We start from the raw sequence: 20,000 nt of genomic DNA, 5'->3' as shown, positions 1-20,000 counted from the left end.
GTGGAGGAGTGGGCGTGATGAGAGGAGGTGAGTGTGATGAGAGGAGGTGAGTGTGATGAGAGGAGGTGAGTGTGGAGGAGTGAGCGTGATGAGAGGAGGTGAGTGTGGAGGAGTGGGCGTGATGAGAGGAGGTGAGTGTGATGAGAGGAGGTGAGCGTGATGAGAGGAGGTGAGCGTGATGAGAGGAGGTGAGTGTGATGAGAGGAGGTGAGTGTGATGAGAGGAGGTGAGTGTGGAGGAGTGGGCGTGATGAGAGGAGGTGAGCGTGATGAGAGGAGGTGAGCGTGATGAGAGGAGGTGAGTGTGATGAGAGGAGGTGAGTGTGGCGGGTGCAGACAGAGGTAGACGCAGACAGAAAAACACGCGCGTGTGGGGAAAGCAGATAAGATGGAGACGGGCTCTCTCTCATGTGTCCTTGAGGTGATTTGGCGGTAGGGAGTGCAGAGCGAGGGAGGCGATTAGCGCACACTCGCATTTCTGTTTTCATTCTTCATGGATGTGCGCACACCCGCGCACGCACGCACACGCACACACGTACAGTATGCACACACACACACACATGTCCATAAACAGCAAGGACAGGATATGAAGTTATGTGTGGGGGTGAGAGTGGAAATGGCTTGATAAGTGTGTGTGTGTGTGTGTGTGTGTGTGTGTGTGTGTGTGTGTGTGTGTGAGAGAGAGAGATTCAAGATCTGTTTATTGCCATGTATATGGTACACACATACTAAAAATTTGCCTAGGGTAATGGCATACGCTGTTAAAGACAACATTCAGGACGGGACAGGACAGTGCAAATGCAATACAAAAACATTTCAAATACAAAATACAGTGCAATATACAAAATACGATATACTGTTAAAAAGGTGGGGCGCGGGGGGGCACAAATGCAGTTTACATAATATACAGAATAGAGTGTGGTGAGTGTGTGTACAGTGCAGTGTGTGTGCAGATTGTAGTGTATATACAGTGTGTGTGCAGATTGTAGTGTATATACAGTGTGTGTGCCGTTGAGATATGTGGAACAATCAGAGGTTGTGTGCGTGCGGTGCAGGGGGTGTAGGGTCAGTGAGAGGGGGGGCGAGACGCGTGGACCCGGTCCCCATGATGAACTGTGCTGTCCACCTCAGGCCTGCGCAAGGAGCGAGGGAGACGAGTGTTGCAGGACACCAGGAAGGACAAGCGGCGATGCGGCCCTGGAGACAGAGAGAAAGCCTACATTGAGATAGAGAACAGGACTGCGCCCCCCCAAGATGGGAGGAGGAACAGCAGCAGCAGCAGACTCAATGGTGATGGAGGAGAGGGCGGACTGAGGCTCCACCTGCCACCTGACAAGGTGTTCCATTTCATTCACCCACGTCAACTACATACATCTATATAACATTGTCTTATTATGGTTATAACATGGTTATAACATGGTCCTATCTTTTTTTCTTTCTTTATTTAAGCAGGGGATCCCTTTCGATTATAACATGGTCATACAAGTATTCATTCAAACCTTTATTTATTCTCGAAAAGACAATTGAGGTTTCCCTCATTTACAATGTCGCCGAGATTACAAACACAATAAAACAAATGAACACATTAAAACATAAAACAGAAGAACACATTTAGCATAGAAATGAAATAACGATAAATAAGGTGAGAAAAAAAAAGAAGAAATTTTAATTATTTAAAACAGTTACAAGTAGAAACACAAAGTCCATTGATAATAGAGCTAAACTTAGCAAAGGGGGGAAGAGCTTCCAGTTTCACTGTGTTTTGGAGGATATTCCATGATTGGGGAGCAGCAATAGAGAATGTGTACTGAGCAACTGAGAAAGTATACTGTAACATGGTCCTACCCTATAACATGGTTGTAAGATGGCCATATAACAGGGCTATATTGGTTATAACATGCCCCTCTCTTGATTATAACATGGTCCTCACAGGGTTAAGGCGCATACCGCAAAGGCTTGTCCTTACTGCAGCGGCGGGCCATGTGCTGCATGTCCCCCCCCCTCTCTCTCCTGCATTTCCTGTCTATAATCATTCACCGTTATATCTAATAAATCAGAAATTCCATAAATACATCTTTAAAAAAATAATAACATGATTATAACATGGTTATATCTTGGTCATAACACGGTCATATCTGTATTATAAGATGGTTGTGATATGGTTGTAATATGGTTATAACACCACCCTTCCTCAGGTGCTGCTGCTGCTGCAGGAGGCGGAGCCTCCAGTCCTGTGTTCTCGCCAGAAGCTAAGTCGGCCCTACACCGAGGTCACCATGATGACCCTGCTCACCAGCATGGCCGACAAGGAGCTGGTCCACATGATAGCCTGGGCTAAGAAGGTGCCAGGTGAGCGCTGACAAAGACATGGCATGTAAACGTGCATGTGTATTCTATTTATAACATGTAACTTTAACTTTTAAATAGTATGTAACCTTATTATGAAATTCAATCAACAGTGACATATGTATCATGTGTAATTTTACATTATATGTAAAATTACATATTTGTTTGCTTGTGCAATTATGGTCAAACACGCAAATGATAAGTAGTTGATATTTCAGAAACACACACATACAGTACAGGCTGTTCACGCACTCTGTGTGTCCTCAACGGCATTGCATAATCACCAGTGGTGCACACATACACACACACACGCGCGCACACGCACACACCAAACACCAAACTGACAGACATGATGACTATGATGGCTATGATTACAGTCATCAGGGTCATTTGGGTGATTTTTCTGGCACCCCATGGACCCTAACATCACAAAAAAGCCCCCAGACACACACACACACACACACACACATGCACACACACACACACACACACACACACACACACACATCCAACACACCCAAACACACACACATCCCGCACACCCAAACTACCCCCTGCAGAGTAAAGACTCACGTTGCGTTTCAGCACCAGAGTGGGTCATGGAAGCGTGAAAGCACAATTGCAGGGGTGTTTAGCAGGGTTCAGGGGTGTTTAGCAGGGTTCAGGGGTGTTAAGCAGGGTTCAGGGGTGTTTAGCAGGGTTCAGAGGTGTTTAGCAGGGTTCAGAGGTGTTTAGCAGGGTTCAGAGGTGTTTAGCAGGGTTCAGGGGTGTTTAGCAGGGTTCAGGGGTGTTTAGCAGGGTTCAGGGGTGTTTAGCAGGGTTCAGAGGTGTTTAGCAGGGTTCAGGGGTGTTTAGCAGGGTTCAGGGGTGTTTAGCAGGGTTCAGGGGTGTTTAGCAGGGTTCAGGGGTGTTTAGAAGGGTTCAGGGGTGTTTAGCAGGGTTCAGGGGTGTTAAGCAGTGTTCAGGGGTGTTTAGCAGGGTTCAGGGGTGTTTAGCAGGGTTCAGGGGTGTTTAGCAGGGTTCAGGGGTGTTTAGCAGGGTTCAGGGGTGTTTAGCAGGGTTCAGGGGTGTTTAGCAGGGTTCAGGGGTGTTTAGCAGGGTTCAGGGGTGTTTAGCAGGGTTCGTAGAGGAACAGTAGACGGACTGAATGTGATTGGATACGAGTTAGGACATCTGAGTGCTTGTGAAGTTACCAGTAGAGAGATTGCGGACGGTCCAATTCACAGTGGTTTTAGTTTGGCAATAGCTTATCGTGCAATATCCATCTTCTGGAGAAGAGAAGAGAAGAGAAGAGAAGAGAAGAGAAGAGAAGAGAAGAGAAGAGAAGAGAAGAGAAGAGAAGAGAAGAGAAGAGAAGCTTGACAGCTACAAGTGCTGCATGATCATTACCAAGTCACACATTTTCTTTTTGTTGTGTTTTCCAAAGTTTCCAAGTTTGTGGTCAAGTCAAGTATACTTTTTGTGACAACAGTGTAAACTGTTCATACAGTACTTTATATAGTACAGTATCTGTTCAATAATAGGTTGAAATATGGTCAGTTTGAAGTTGCTGTATGGTTTGATAACTGTAATTCAAATGTAGTTCGTTGTTTATTTATATAACACGTTGATACAAGCAAATGCAACACTGCTTTACAGAATGAAAAGAAAAACATACCTTGTAAAAACAGACAATACATGAAAGATTTAAATATATAAATAAAGCTATGTAATGAAAGTGAGATTCTTGTTTTAAAAGTTCCCACAGTTTCAGGCATTCTTAGGTTCTCTGGCAGGATGCTCTAGAGCAGGGGTCCCCAAACCTTTCAGCCTGCGACCCCCAAAATAATGGTGCCAGAGACTTGCGAGGTGGTTGAAGCATGCAAATGTTTGTGCACACACGCACTAATAGGCATAACAGCAACAATAACAACAAAACAACACAATCTATTGTAATATGTCTCCCAACCCCCACCTCATCATCTCAGGACCCCTCGTCCCCGTCTCCCAACCCCCCACCTCATCATCTCAGGACCCCTCGTCCCCGTCTCGCGACCCCCCACCTCATCATCTCAGGACCCCTCGTCCCCGTCTCGCGACCCCCCAGGGGGTCCCCACCCCCACTGCTCTAGAGGCTGCCTCCCCCTGTGTCTTTATCAGTGTATGTGGGTCAGTGTGAGATGCCTATTTGACAACAGTACGTGTGTGTGTGTGTGTCCGTGCGCGTGCGTGTGTGTGAGTGTTTGTGTGTGTGTGTGTGTGTGTGTGTCCGTGCGTGTGTGTGAGTGTGTGTGTGTGTGTCCTGGTAGGTTTCCAGGAGCTGTCTCTTCATGACCAGGTGCAGCTGCTGGAGAGCTCCTGGTTGGAAGTGCTCATGATAGGACTCATCTGGAGGTCCATCCGCTGTCCAGGAAAACTCATCTTCGCCCAGGACCTCATACTGGACAGGTGGGATACACACACACACACACACACACACACACACACACACACACACACACACACATGCAAATACACACATACTATAGGTATACAGGTATACAAGGCAGAACCACAGCATGTATGGTACATAATATAACACACACACACACACACACACAATCTTGTTCAACATGAAAGTCAGCACTGTGCCTGTAGTGTGCCTCCAGAAGGCCGTGTTGCGTCCAGCCCTTGTGGTGGTTGGTTAGGCTGCTCTGTTCTCTCTGAAGAGCACCAGGCTCCCCCACATCACACAGCACACATGGCCACCACCGGACACGCTTCATCACTGACCACACTCCTGCATGCTCAGAGGAAAAAAGAGGGTGAGATAGAGAAAGAGAGCGAGAACGAGAGAGAGAGGGGGGGGGGGGATTTTTCAGGCACAATCTGTTCCCTCAATTTCTCCACCTGTTCAAAGTAAACAAGCTAACCAGAATCCTGGATGATGGAGGGTGAGCAGAGAGAGAGAGAGGGAGACAGAGAGAGAGACAGAGAGAGGGAGAGAGAGACAGAGAGAGAGAGGGAGGGAGAGGGGGAGGGAGAGGGGGAGGGAGAGGGGGAGAGCGAGGGAGGGAGAGAGAGGGGGAGAGAGAGAGAGAGAGAGAGGGAGGGTGAGAGATGGAGAGAAAGAGAGACACTCTCTCTCTGTACAAGCTGTACAACATTAGAAATCCATACAGATGGGACCAAAACAGTACAGAACAATACCAGAACAGTACAGAATAATACCAGAACAGTACAGAACAATACCAGAACAGTACAGAACAATACCAGAACAGTACAGAACAATACCAGAACAGTACAGAACAATACCAGAAAGCAATTGACACCCCAAAAATCCAAACACTCTTGGATAACATCCTGTATTGTACTGTACATACTCTCACAATAAAGAAAGCGTCAATCTAGCAGTAAATAATATTAACAATATATTCAGACAAACGGCAAAAGAGGCACATCTGAAATTGACCAGGAACAAACCAAAAATGATTGATACAGACTGTAAAATTATGAGGAAAAAACATAGAATGCTATCAAACCAAAAACACAGAGATCCCCAAAATGCAGATGTACGCTCTATTTATTGTGAGACCTTAAAATTCTACAAACGTACACTCAGACTCAAAAAACAACAATATAACAAACAGCAGCTGACACTAATTGAGGAGGCAATTAACACAAACAACTTTTGGCATCATTGGAAACACTAAACAACAATAAACCACAACACCAAGAATTGGCTATACAACACAGTGATATATGGACCTCACGTTTTAAAGCACTATACCATACTGTTCAAATTAATGCAAACACAGAGCAATCTCAAATTCACGAGAAACTAACCAAATTGGAACTAGCTATAAAAAATTATCAGAATCCATGAGACTCCCCAATTATTGAACAGGAACTCCTTAAGAAACTGCAGACCCTCAAATCTAAAAGAGCTTGTGGACCTGATGGCATCCTGAATGAGATGATAAAAAACAGGAACCAGAAATTCCAATTGGCTATATTACAAATATTCAATTTGATCCTGAGTGTAGGTTATTTTTCTGACATCTGGAATAATGGAATAATCTAATCACCCAATCTACAAAAACAGAGACACATTTGACCCTAATAATTACCGAGGCATATGTGTGAACAGTAGTATTATGTGTCTTCTGTAGTATTATGAATGCCAGATCATATTTACACCCTACACACCCTAATTGATAAACATAAAACCAAAATTTACACCTGTTTTATTGACTTCCAAAAAGCTTTTGATTCTATTTGGCATTTTGGACTGTTCTACAAAATTCTTGAGAGTGGTGTAGGGGGTAAAGCATATGATATTATTAAATCAATGTATTCTGGCAATATGTGCAGCGTAAAAGAGGGAGGGAGAGAGAGAGAGAGGGAGAGAGAGAGAGGGAGGGAGAGAGAGAGAGAGAGGGAGGGAGAGAAAGGGAGGGGGAGGGAGAGAGAGGGAGATGGACAGAGAGAGGGACAGAGAGGGAGAGAGAGAGGGAGAGAGAGAGGGAGGGAGAGAGAGAGAGGGAGAGAGAGAGGGAGGGAGAGAGAGAGAGGGAAGTGGGGGGTTGTTACATCTGATAAGGTGTGTGAGGATCCTATTTGATATGAGCTGTATTACAGTATTACCCTGGGCCCAGTCAGGGTTTACCAGTAAACGTCTCCATAGCCTCTTGACATGATGAGTATAAGTACTGTCAGGTCGACCTGAGAAGGCGGATAGCCTCAGCGTACCGCTGCCTACCACTTTCCTGGATGGTCCTGACAACACCACATGTTGTCCTTTGATGTTATACCTATGGATTCTCTGTGATTAACTAACCCTTCCTCTCTTCTTCCTCCTTCTTCCTCCTAACTAACCCTTACTCCCTTCCTCCTTCTTCTTCCTCCTAACTAACCCTTCTTCCCTTCCTCTGAGAAATCGCTGATCCCACCTGAGTGGATTGGTGACAGCTATGCAGAGAAGTCAGTCATGTTAGAGCAGAGGCTCCCTTGCCTGAATCCCTCTGACCTGTGATCCCCCCCCAGGAGTGAGGGCGCGTGTGTGGAGGGCATGGCGGAGATCTTCGACATGCTGCTGGCCACCGTGGGACGCTTCCGCATGCTCAAGCTGCAGCCCGAGGAATTTGTCTGTCTAAAAGCCATCATCCTGCTCAATTCTGGTGAGTGTGAACATGCCGTCCGTCTGTCCATCCGTCCGTCCCTCCATCTGTCCATCCGTCCGTCTCTCCATCTGTCCATCTGTCCATCCGTCTGTACGTCTTTCAGCAGGATTACCTACTACCTGACTGATTGTCAGGTAACTCGGTGGGGTGTAGCATGGGCCACCTGGATCTGAATCACGGGGCAGGTCCACGAATTGCCCAAACACTGCCATCCGTTTTTTGGACCAATTATGCCAAAACTACCAGACTGCTTTTCATGAAACTCAGTGGAAGGATTTAGCTCGGCCAATTTAGGCCAATTTAGACCCCATTAAATGTTTCACGCAGCAGCGGGGGTCTGTGCTCTCTGAGCACCATTTCTAGTTTGGGCTGTTTTCATCCCAATTTGTTGTTAAATATAGCAGCTAAGACGTCAGCCGACGTGAGGACATCAAAGGCCTGCATCATCAATATATCCCATAACCGTTACCATGACAACTGAGGATGAGAGAGAGAGAGAGAGAGAGAGAGAGAGAGAGAGAGACATTAGTACCCGGCCTCATCAACAAGGCCTGTGACCCACACTAACTCAGTGTGGCAATATTGTACTGTATATATATTGTACTGTAAACATAGTACTGTATATATATTTGCTTATTGTACTTCCCACCTCACTATTGTATTTTGCACTGTCCTGGCTTGTCCTTGCACCTTGTTTATTTGTTGTCTATTTATTGTTATGCCACAATAGTTCAAAGCAAATTCCTTGTTGTATGTGTGAAAACCTGCCTGGCCAAAATAAATGGGATTCTGATTCTAATCACATATCATAATCACATATATATCATAATCACATATCATAATCACATATATATCATCATCTAATAGACCCAAATACTGAACACTGCTCGAAGAAATTAAGGAAACACTTAAATCACACATCGTGGATCTCGATGAATTAAATATTGAGGTTGAAAATCTTTATTGATTACACTGTGTAATTCGTCGAGAACAAAATGACGTAAGAACGGTCAATGCAAACCAAAATCATTAAAGGAGTAGTAAAGGGAAAATCATGTTTAGCCCTGTTTTAAGGTTACTTATGATCATATACAATGGTTCAGATCAAAAAGTTGACAAAACTAGCACTTTTGAGAAAGTCTGATAATTGCTCTACTACCGTTTAGGTCATACAATGGATGTGGGTGGGCACCGTGACAAATAATAAAAAAACATGTTACACTCTCGATTTCAAAGACAAGAAGGTCACCGAGGGGGTAATTGGTGTCCGTTGGTGTTCTGACATCAAATTCGCCGCAAAGTATGAATCCTGTAAGGTTTTATTGATCATTTTATGAAATCCATTGACTTGTATTGACGCGACCGTTGTAGATGTGTACATCAATCCGCAGAGGTGATTCTACTTACGGTAGCTATTGTTTATGTTAGCTAGGCTAGCTAGTTTGCTCACTGCTCACGCTACTCTTTAGCTCACAGACAAGGAAGCCCTAGGCTACAGTTCAGAAAACGCTTATCAAAATGGCTGATTTGAAGAGTATGAATTTGATCGCGAGGAATTAGACTTTGATATCTACAGATACCTACAGTCTGGAAAACATCCACAATAATTTCTATCCCCAAACTGAAAAGCTCTAGGGAACTTAAGCGCTCACATCCTTGGTTATGAAAATCTTTGAACGGATTCATAAAGACATGACCCTGTGCTTGATTGATGGCAAGCTAGACCCCCTGCAGTTTGCTTATCAAGTTGGCAAAGGAGTAGAGGATGCAAAACTCTTCATCTTAGACTGCGTCTATAAACACGTTGAGAAACCCAAATCCCATGCTAGACTTGTATTTGCTGATTTCTCCTCAGCATTCAACAAAATGCAGCCTCACATTTTGATTGACCGACTTGCTTCTCATTTTAAGTTACCTGATCAGCTTTTTAGACTTCCTGACTGATAGGATCCAGCAGGTGTCAGTAAATGGACACATGTCCAGCAGTGTGGTCTCAAGTACAGGCTCTCCGCAGGGTTGTGTCCTGTCCCCCCTGCTGTTCATCATGTATACAGATCAGATAGCTGCAGGAGCCCCCAGGAGGGCAGCTTGTTTGTCAAGTTTTCTGATGATAGCGCCCTACTGTCTCTTCTCCAGGGCGAGGAGTACGATCATGGCCATGCGCTACCATTCTTTGTTAAATGGTGTGACGACAACTACCTTGACCTAAATGTATCAAGAACAAAGGAGATGGTTGTTGACTTTAGAACCAACTGTAGCAAACCAAAGGCATAATTCATGGCGAGGATGTACAAATAGTCGACACATACAAATACCTGGGTACAGTGTTCGACTCAAAACTCAAGTTTGACGCCAACACTGACTCAACTGTTAAACGAGGGCAACAAAGAGTTCACTTGCTGAGAAAACTCAAGTCCTTCCATGTCTGTGGAACATTCTATGTAGGTTCTATCAATCCTTTATTATCTATGTAGGTTCTATCAATCCTTTATTGAAAGCCTCTTGACATACTCCTTTATTTGCTGGTATAATGGTCTGTCCATGAAGGACAAAAACAGCTTGAATGGGATAGTGAAGGTCTGCTCCAAGATCATGGGAGTGAGGCAGAGGGACCTGGGCTCTCTCTGGGAGAATCAGGTGGCCCAGAAGGCTAAAAGAATAATTGGCCAACCTGATCCCCCTATAGCAAGCCGATGTGGACCATAAATGGGCCGGAACTAAGTATTGCATCTGGCCCAGATCGGCTTGCTATCTGCTGGCTAATGCTTTTTCTTTTATGCCCTCAGGGCAGAGGTATGTGGCGGGAGAACCCCAGGAGAACAAACCGCTATGCCAAGTCCTTCACTCCCTCAGCCATCAGCCTACTTAACAGCAGCCGCTAGTGGTCTTGGAACTGTGATGTAGGCTACTGCTTTTATGTTGTTTGGACAATATGTCTTGCTGCTGCCCCCCCCCCTCTCTACACGTATGATGCTCAATCAATCAATCAATCAAAGCTTTATTTGTATAGCGCATTTCATACCCAGAGGCAACACAATGCGCTTTACAGAGAACAAGGGAGGTGGGCATACGACCCACTCTCTACATATTCCAGAGGGAAGCAAAAAAACAGTAATCACCCGGGGGCCAGATAAGTGATCTATAAAAATTCTTCCCTGACCCCTCTCAACAAGGCGATAGAGCAAGCTCCAGGAGTATGTTTGTCTACCGGCTAAGAACATTTATGAAGCAATACATTGCACTAAATTACAGATGAGAGTGAGAGAGGCTAAAAGCATCATAGGAGAGAGAATATTCTACGGACATGCTACATCATCCACAGTAGACACAGGGGTATCTATCGGACTTCGGGAGGTCTGCTGGTGACAGTGGGGCATCCACTGGACCTGGTTAGAAGATAGGAGGGAGAGAGAGAGGCACTAGGGAGAGGGAAGGCAGAGGGAAGGCAGAGCAGGGTTAGTAGCACATAGAGCCATACAGACCACACAGATATTGAAACAGGCAACCTGGGGCAGGCTCCTGGAATATATTTGTCGAATGGCTAAGAACATTTAAAGAACAATAAATAATATTAAATTAAGTTTAAATTAAGTTTTCGGAGCAAGAAAGGCTAAGAGCATCAGGTCCAGGCCTAAGCCGGATGTGGACTGATGTGTGTCTGTGTGTATTGGATTGATGTGTGTCTGTGTGTACGTATGTGTGTGTGTACTAAATACTACGATATCCACAGCTCCGCAGCTGACACTGGACCTGGTTAGAGGATAGGAGGGAGAGAGAGAGACACTAGGGGAGACAGAAAACGGTCAGTAGCACACTGAGTCATTGAAGCAACACAACAGTCAGAACAAGCCTGTTTCAGGATAACCAGCTTCTGTACACTACTTGATATACATACATTGCATAGCAGGACAAATATCAATGTATACAGAGGATTCACAGGTAGGTTTGAGGCTGCCTTTCTGTATCTCAAGGTCCTAGCTAGTGATTGTAGGCTAGGTCGAAAAGGTACGTCTTGAGGTCTCGCTTGAAGACCTCCGTTGTTTCAGCCCTTCTTAGGCACTCCGGTAGGGTGTTCCAGAGGTTGGGGGCATAGAAACTAAAAGCTGCCTCTCCATGTTTCTTGGTCCTGGCTTTTGGAACTGTTAAAAGTTCAGTGCCTGAGGATCTAAGTGGTCTGTTTGGCATGTACTTAACAAGCATGTCTGAAATATATTCTGGTGAGTGACTGTGGAGAGATTTATAGACTAGTAATAGTATTTATAAGTCTGTTCTAGAGTTGATAGGTAACCAGTGTAGTGATTTTAACGCTGGTGTGATGTGTGCCCTTCGTCTAGTCTTAGTGAGGACTCTTGCTGCAGCATTCTGTATTATTTGTAGCTTAGAGATTGCTTTCTTTGGTAGGCCTGATAGTAGAGCATTGCAGTAGTCCAGCCTGCTTGTGATGAAAGCATGCATTAATCTTTCGGTGTCAGCCTGAGAGAGAAAGGGTTGCACCTTGGCAATGTTCCTTAGGTGGTAAAAGGATGTCTTTGTAATATTCTTGATGTGGTTTTCGAAATTAAGATCTGAGTCAAGTATGACACCTAGGTTTTTAGCCTGGCAATTTGTGTCAATTTCCAGAGTTTTTAAGTGTGCAGCTAGTTTCTCTCTTTCAGCTTTTTCTCCAATGATCAGTACTTCTGTTTTGTCCTGGTTTAGTTGGAGGAAATTATGTGACATCCATTCATTTATATCTGTAATACACTTGACAAGGCAGTCAACCAAGCTGTAGTTACTGGGTGTTACGGAAATATAGAGTTGAGTATCATCTGCGTAGCTATGGTAGCTAATATTGTGCCTCCTGATGACACTGCCAAGGGGCAGCATGTACAGGCTGAAGAGTAGAGGTCCTAGGATCGATCCTTGGGGCACCCCACAGGTCATAGGGATCTTTCTTGAGCTATATTCACCGAGGGCAACGAAGAAATCACGACCGGTTAGATAGGTCTTAAGCCAATTTAGGACTGGACCAGAGAGGCCAACCCACTTTTCCAGTCTTTCGATGAGGATTGCGTGATCTATAGTATCAAAGGCTGCACTCAGGTCCAGGAGGACAAGAACAGAAAGCTCTTTGGAGTCAGCATTAATTCTGAGGTCATTTACAACTTTGACTAATGCCGTCTCTGTGCTATGGTGGGCACAGAAGCCGGACTGGAAAAGGTCAAGGGTACAACTTGTAGCTAGGAAATCATTAATCTGTTTGAAAACAATTTTTTCCAGAATTTTACTCAAAAAGGGAAGGTTGGAGATTGGTCTAAAATTGCTAAAAACTGAAGTGTCTAAGTTGTTTTTCTTCAGTACGGGTCTCACCAGAGCAGTTTTAAGTATTGGTGGGATCCACCTGTAGATAGGGAGTCATTAACAATGGATAAAATGTCATAGGATACAGAGTCAAAAATAGTTTTGAAAAAATCGGTGGGGATGGGATCCAGCAGGCATGTGGAGGTTTTGAGTTTGGATACTACTTTTCTCAACATTTCTGTGTCCATCAGTGTAAACAGGTTCATATGTCCATTACATGGAGGAAGAGGATCTATGAACGGGATGCATGGCCTTTCCTGAGTGATATTCCTCCTAATATTCATAATCTTATCTCTGAAGTAAGCTGCAAATTCCTCACATTTGGAGGTAGAGAGCAGGTTATCAGGTGTTTTTACGGCAGGGTTTATTAGGCTATCAATTGTTGAGAAGAGCACTCTTGAATTATTTCGGTTGATAGATATCAATTTTGAGAAGTGGTCTTTCCTTGCATTTCTTATTGCTTTATTAAAAGCAGAGAGATGTTCTTTGAGAATATCATGGTGGACCTGTAGCTTGGTTTTTCGCCATATACGCTCAGAACTTCTGCAGGTTCTCTTTAGTTGATATGTTTCCTCATTTCGCCATGGGGCTTTATTATGCTGATCTGATGTTTTTAACATACATCTTATTTCCTCTTATGTTTTTGATATGAATGATATTTTGTTTCTTGCTGTGTTTTATCTGTGGATGGTACAAGCTACAAATGAATTGCCTTCTGGGATCAATAAAGTGGTTTGAATCTTGAATCTTGAATCCATTGTATGACCAAAACGGTGGTAGAGCAATTATCAGACTTTCTCAAAAGTGCTAGTTTTGTCAACGTTTTGATCTGAACCATTGTATATGATCATAAGTAACCTTAAGGCAGGGCTAAACATGATTTTCCCTTTACTACTCCTTTACCTCACTGAGGGCTGGATTCAAAATCACACCGAAAATCAAAGCGAAATATTCGAGATCACAGCTGATCCAACTTGTGTGAATTTCATCACGACAATTCGTAATGTGGCTCAGTAGTGTGTATGACCCCCGCATGCCTGTGTGCACTCCCGACAACGTCTGGGCCTGCTCCTGATGAGACGGTTGACGGCGTCTTGGGGGATCTCCTCCCAGACCTGGACCAGGGTGTCACTGAGCTCCTGGACAGTCTCCTCCCAGACCTGGACCAGACCTGGACCAGGGCGTCACTGAGCACCTGGACAGTCTCCTCCCAGACCTGGACCAGGGCGTCACTAAACTCCTGGACAGTCCGAGGCACTACTTTGTTAGAGGTTTTGTTAGAGAAGGCAGTGATTTCACTGAGAACCGTTCTCCAAACATCAACCATGCTGGCTCATGCATCTCTCTCTCTCTCTCTCTCTCTACCTCCCTCCCCCATCTATCCCCCCCATCTCTCCCCCCCCCCCCATCTCTCTCTCTCTCTCTCTCCCTCCCTCTCCCCTATCTCCCCCCCCCAGGCTCATTCTCGTTCTGTCCCAGCTCCCTGGGCTCCCTCCCCAGCAGCGCGGCGGTGCAGAGCATGCTGGACAACATCACCGACACGCTGGTCCACCACATCAGCCTCTCGGGCTGCCCCGCCCCCCTGCGCTCCCGGCGCCAGGGACAGCTCCTCCTGCTGCTCTCACACATCAGACACATGAGGTGAGGACCGGACGCAGGGCGGAGGAGGAGAGAGGAGGAGGTGAAGGTGAAGGTGGAGGAGGATGAGAAGGAGGTGGAGGAGGAGTAGAGAGGAGGAGGTGGAGGTGAAGGTGGAGGAGGATGAGAAGGAGGTGGAGGAGGAGGTGGAAATGGAGGAGGAGGTGAAGGTGGAGGAGGTGGAGGAGAGAGGAGGAGGTGGAGGTGAAGGTGGAGGAGGAGGAGGAGGAGGAGGAGAGAGGAGGAGGTGGAGGGCGTTCCGCGCTGTGGCCAGGGAGGGACGTGTGCACTGCTGAGGGGATGTGAGGGGACAGACACTAGAGTTCACAACACTAGACACACACACTATATGGAGAAAAGTATTGGGACACCTACACATTACACCTACTGGAGCTTTTATGACATCACATTCTAAATTCATAGGCATTAATATAGAGTTGGTCCCCCCTTCACAGCTATAACAGCTTCCACTCTTCAGGGAAGGCTTTCAACAAGATTTTGGAGTGTCTGTGGGAATTTTTGCCCATTCATCCAGAAGAGCATTTGTGAGGTCAGACACTGATGTTGGACGAGAGGGCCTAGCTCACAATCTCCGTTCTAGTTCATCCCAAAGGTGTTGGATGGGGTTGAGGTCAGGGCACTGTGTGACCAAGTCAAGTTGTTCCACACCAGCCTCACCCAACCATGCCTTTATGGACCTTGCTTTGTGCACTGGGCCACAGTCATGGTGGAACAGAAAAGGGCCTTCCCCAAACTGTTTCCATAAAGTTGGAAGCATAAAATTGTCCAAAATGTTTTGGTAAGCTGAAGCATTAACATTTCCCTTCACTGGAACTAAGGTGCCTATGCCAACCCCAGAAAAACAACCCTAGACCATTCTCCCTCCTCCCCCATTAAGAGGTGTGTCCCAATACTTTAGTTCATATAGTGAACATTTGGAGGTGGGCAGGGGGCGGGGTCAGATGGAAGTAAATAGGGAAGGGAGGATAGGATAGGATGGGGGGGAGTGCACACTATGTGCTACCCAGCATGCCCTGCACACTCATCTGTAGCCTGTTGTCCTGTTCTGCCCCCCTACAGCAACAAGGGCATGGAGCACCTGTACAGCATGAAGTGCAAGAACAAGGTCCCGCTGTACGACCTGCTCCTGGAGATGCTGGACGCCCACCGCATCCACCCCGCCGCCAGGGTGGCCCAGCCCTGGGACCAGGCCACCACGGGGCCTCCCCACTCCTCCTCCTCCAGCCCCACCACGGGACCCCCGCGAGGCAGCCAGGACGCCCAGCTCAGGGGATCCGGCCCCGGGGTGCTCCAGTATGGCGGCCCCCGCTCCGACCACGCAGGCGCCCTCCACTAGGAAGAGACGGAACGAGCGCACCCCCACTGTTTTAGATATTTATGAAATCTTTTACATGGAAATCAAACTGGGCGAGAATGCAGTGAGAATGGGAGAATGGGTTGAGTTTATTGATTCACTTTGCGATGATCTATTTATAATTTAAGCGATTTGATAGATTCAGTTCACATTCACATTCAGTGATTCAGTGGAGGTCTGTTGGACGTCACTGTTGTTTTGTACCAGAGCGATTCATCAATATACGTCAAATTACAGCGAGCTTTGTCAACATTTAACACTTTTTGCGAGGCGGACTTTTCCGTGCTTTAGGAAACCGTTTACCTTGATGTTGCTTAGCAAGTGTGAAGTTGTCCCGTGCCACACTGCTAGCGACTTGATAAAGAGCAGCTATTTCGTCAACTCTTGTAGAAGGCAGTACATACGGTAGTACAGTACTCGTCTGTGTCAATGCGATGCCGTGACCAAAGTGCACTTCATAAGTTTAGGGGACTTTTGCAGCATTGTAGTCTCTTTTGTAGCTTAACAATGACTGCATGTCAAATTAGGATGAGATGGATGTGCACTTAAGTATAAAGTGTACTTCTTTAAATGGTGAAGCTATGTTCAGTGCATGTGTTGTGGTTTTTGGTGACCAAAATTGCATACCAGGTGCCTTGTTGCAAACCAGTACACACAATTGTGTGGAATGAGTGATCAGAAGGAGTCCTAATCTCTTGGCCGTGTTATGAGTCTAAAAAGCATTTGTGAATGAATGTTTACACAATTCTATACAAGATTCTGATGTAATTCATTAAAAAGGCTGTGTGGTTTAACCACAGATCTTTATAGCCACAGTCGTTCTATTCTCAGTCTGTTTACTTCAATGTTCTCAATTCACTTTCATTAATGTGCCTTTCGTGTGTGTGCACCTGAGTGTGTGGTGTTTGTGTGAGCGAGAGAGCACGGAGAGAGAGTGGTGGAGAGAGAGAGAGAGAAATATAGAGAAGGAAAGAGAGATAATAGAGGAGAGGTGTTTAAAGATGTTCTCACTGTCGCCTTGCTTGTAACTGGGCTGATCAATTGGATTGATCGCAGCTTTACTGATGTCAATATTCTCTGTTTCCTTGCCTGTTAGTAGAGACACTTCTGGTAATCGTACACTAACCACCTGCAAACAGTAAATATGGTTCATGTGACTTGGATACAATTGTTCATACGTTCACTTTCATGTAACATGCTTTTCAGTTGCAGCTAATAAAGGCACCGAGGATAAAATCATTATTGCACTACCACTCACAATAGTGATATTTCTGATGCCTGAAATGTATTGGAAAGTATTTAATTTTTTTATTATATGCAAAGAGTATTTTTCATTAAGTCAGCATTAGCAAACTGTACATACATAAATAACCATTTTTCATATTTCATTGTTGCTTTTTTTAAGTTTACAACTCAGTGATGTTTCCATCCAGTAAAGATCATCATTCTTAGCATCATTATTGTTACAAAGCACACTATTTCACATCCTTCTAATACTACCAGTGATTGTTTGGCCTTTTTAAAAGCAAGGGACTTCAAGTGCATGCTCAAATATCAAAAGAAAAACTACCGTAGGTAAAGGCATTCCAAACGTCAATTTACAAATCTCTCAAATCTTTTCAAGTTGGTACATCATTATTTTGTTTTGTCTGTAGATGCCCCCAATTGTTAACTATCGACGCACTGGAATTCAAATCAAAGCAAAATGCTGGAATTGGCCCAAGATGTCGGCCATCTTGTGGGACTGTTCCTGTGAGGTACCTTCAACAGTGCTCTAGTCAGTGCTACAGGTTCAGCTCTCATACGATCACTAGGATTATGCGAATGTCTGCTATCCAGACGTCATCTGTTGGCCTAGTCTATGATTTACAGTCGGACGTCCCACACTAGGTGGAGCCCTAAGTTCATTGACACTGAACATCTACCATATGCTGATCTGAGGCGAATAAATAGCAGCACCACTGAACTGCACAGACACACAGCACAGTCGACTTTGGCTCCCAACACACAGTATATAAATAGTGCTTTACTGTTCCTTTCAGACTTCAGAAATTTCCTCAGAAACTTTACAAAGTAATATAATACATATATATATATATTTATAGACACATTAAGTTGAAAAAGGAAGAATAAAAATGACGGTTGGGGAGATGCCAGGTAGGTCCATTCATAACAACGTAGAAGAGCTCGTTAGTAGTTTTGAATCTGTGTTAAGGAACCATATTCTTACAGCTGACTGGACATGGTTTGTGGATATGAGACAATAGTCTTGATGTGGCCTTGTGGGAGTCTGTGGGTGTGAGGGCGGAGGGAACATTCATAAGGGTTGTTAGTCCTGGGAGAATAGTCCTTAACCGGTGTAGCAGGAGCATTAGTCTTAACAGCGGATGTTCCTCTAGGTGTCGTCATTATATGGGCGGATGTTCCTCTAGGTGTCGTCATTATATGGGCGGATGTTCCTCTAGGTGTAGTCCTTATATGGGCGGATGTTCCTCTAGGTAATAGTCCTTATATGGGCGGATGTTCCTCTAGGTAATAGTCCTTATATGGGCGGATGTTCCTCTAGGTAATAGTCCTTATATGGGCGGATGTTCCTCTAGGTGTAGTCCTTATATGGGTGGATGTTCTTCTAGGTAATAGTCCTTATATGGGCGGATGTTCCTCTAGGTGTAGTCCTTATATGGGCAGATGTTCCTCTAGGTGTAGTCCTTATATGGGCGGAGGTTCCTCTAGGTGTAGTCCTTATATGGGCGGATGTTCCTCTAGGTGTAGTCCTTATATGGGTGGATGTTCTTCTAGGTAATAGTCCTTATATGGGCGGATGTTCCTCTAGGTGTAGTCCTTATATGGGCAGATGTTCCTCTAGGTGTAGTCCTTATATGGGCGGAGGTTCCTCTAGGTGTAGTCCTTATATGGGCGGATGTTCCTCTAGGTGTAGTCCTTATATGGGCGGATGTTCCTCTAGGTGTAGTCCTTATATGGGCGGATGTTCCTCTAGGTGTAGTCCTTATATGGGCGGATGTTCCTCTAGGTTTAGTCCTTATATGGGCGGAGGCCCGTTGGTGTAACGCAGCATGGGATGGAAAGAGCGGGCGAAGTTGTTGGCATAGTGACAGCTGTAGTCCTCCTCGGTCATGGGGACCAGGCAGGCCAAGCCAATCAGGAGCAGGAGGAGGAGCTGGAGGGGCAGGGCCGCCCGGAGGACCCGCATGAAGAAGGGCTGGCGTCTGGACTGGGAGGAGGAGGAGGAGGAGGAGACGTCACCGGCGAGGTCAGAAGGGAAGGAACCGCAGCCAACGTCTGCCAGAGAACGGGCCGGACTGAGGGGAGGAGAGAGGAGTGAGACATGGTAGTGGTGGGATACACACCACAAACACACACACACACACACCAAAAACACACACAAACACACCACAAACACACACACACACACACACACCAAAAACACACACAAACACACCACAAACACACACACACACCACAAACACACACACACACACACACACCACAAACACACACACACACACACCACAAACACACACACACACACCACAAACACACACACACACACACCACAAACACATACACACACCACAAATACACACACACACACCACAAACACACACACACACACACCACAAACACACACACACCACAAACACACACACACACACACACACACACACACACACACAAACCACAAACACACACACACACACACCACAAACACACACACACACACACCACAAACACACACACCCACACACACACCACAAACACACACACACACACACACCACAAACACACACACACACACACACATACCACAAACACACACACACACACACACACACCACAAACACACACACACACACACACACACACACACAATAACCCCCCCCGACATACACACACACGCACACACACAACATATATCACACAGAATAGGTAAAAGCACCGCACACAAAAACCGGCGCCGGCTAATTCCAGCCCCCTCCCAGGATCCCTCCCCTGGCCCGGCGCTGTGTGTGTGTGAGAGTTCAATGTCACGTCTCGCTGCTCCTGGAAGCCAGAACTCTTTCCAGAGAAACCCCCGGATGACAGAGCCAAGAGCAGGAGGGGGGGGGGGGGAACACAATGTTCCTCCACACACACACACCC

General features: G+C 45.7%; 2 protein-coding genes across 2 annotated transcripts in view; one reads left to right on the top strand and one right to left on the bottom strand.

Moving 5' to 3' along the window:
* The window catches only part of esr1 (estrogen receptor 1), a gene marked incomplete at its 5' end in the record, with an annotated part of 22,016 nt that extends 5,050 nt beyond the window's left edge, over positions 1-16,966 (top strand). The window contains 6 exons of the mRNA XM_084453953.1: positions 1,131-1,336; positions 2,195-2,348; positions 4,634-4,772; positions 7,350-7,483; positions 14,284-14,467; positions 15,545-16,966. Coding sequence (XP_084310079.1) covers positions 1,131-1,336; positions 2,195-2,348; positions 4,634-4,772; positions 7,350-7,483; positions 14,284-14,467; positions 15,545-15,821 — 1,094 coding nt within the window. The 3' untranslated portion in view covers positions 15,822-16,966. The remainder of the gene's footprint in view (positions 1-1,130; positions 1,337-2,194; positions 2,349-4,633; positions 4,773-7,349; positions 7,484-14,283; positions 14,468-15,544) is intronic.
* Positions 16,967-17,123: 157 nt separating this feature from the next.
* The window catches only part of syne1a (spectrin repeat containing, nuclear envelope 1a), a gene marked incomplete at its 5' end in the record, with an annotated part of 215,195 nt that continues 212,318 nt past the window's right edge, over positions 17,124-20,000 (bottom strand). Inside the window, one exon of the mRNA XM_084453952.1 lies at positions 17,124-19,159. Coding sequence (XP_084310078.1) covers positions 18,880-19,159 — 280 coding nt within the window. The 3' untranslated portion in view covers positions 17,124-18,879. The remainder of the gene's footprint in view (positions 19,160-20,000) is intronic.

This window comes from Borostomias antarcticus, assembly GCF_949987555.1.
Source record: "Borostomias antarcticus genome assembly, chromosome: 19".
In the NCBI taxonomy this organism is placed as follows: Eukaryota; Metazoa; Chordata; class Actinopteri; order Stomiiformes; family Stomiidae; genus Borostomias; species Borostomias antarcticus.
Note: the sequence above shows the minus strand (reverse complement) of the source record. Positions and strands in the feature narration are given on the sequence as shown.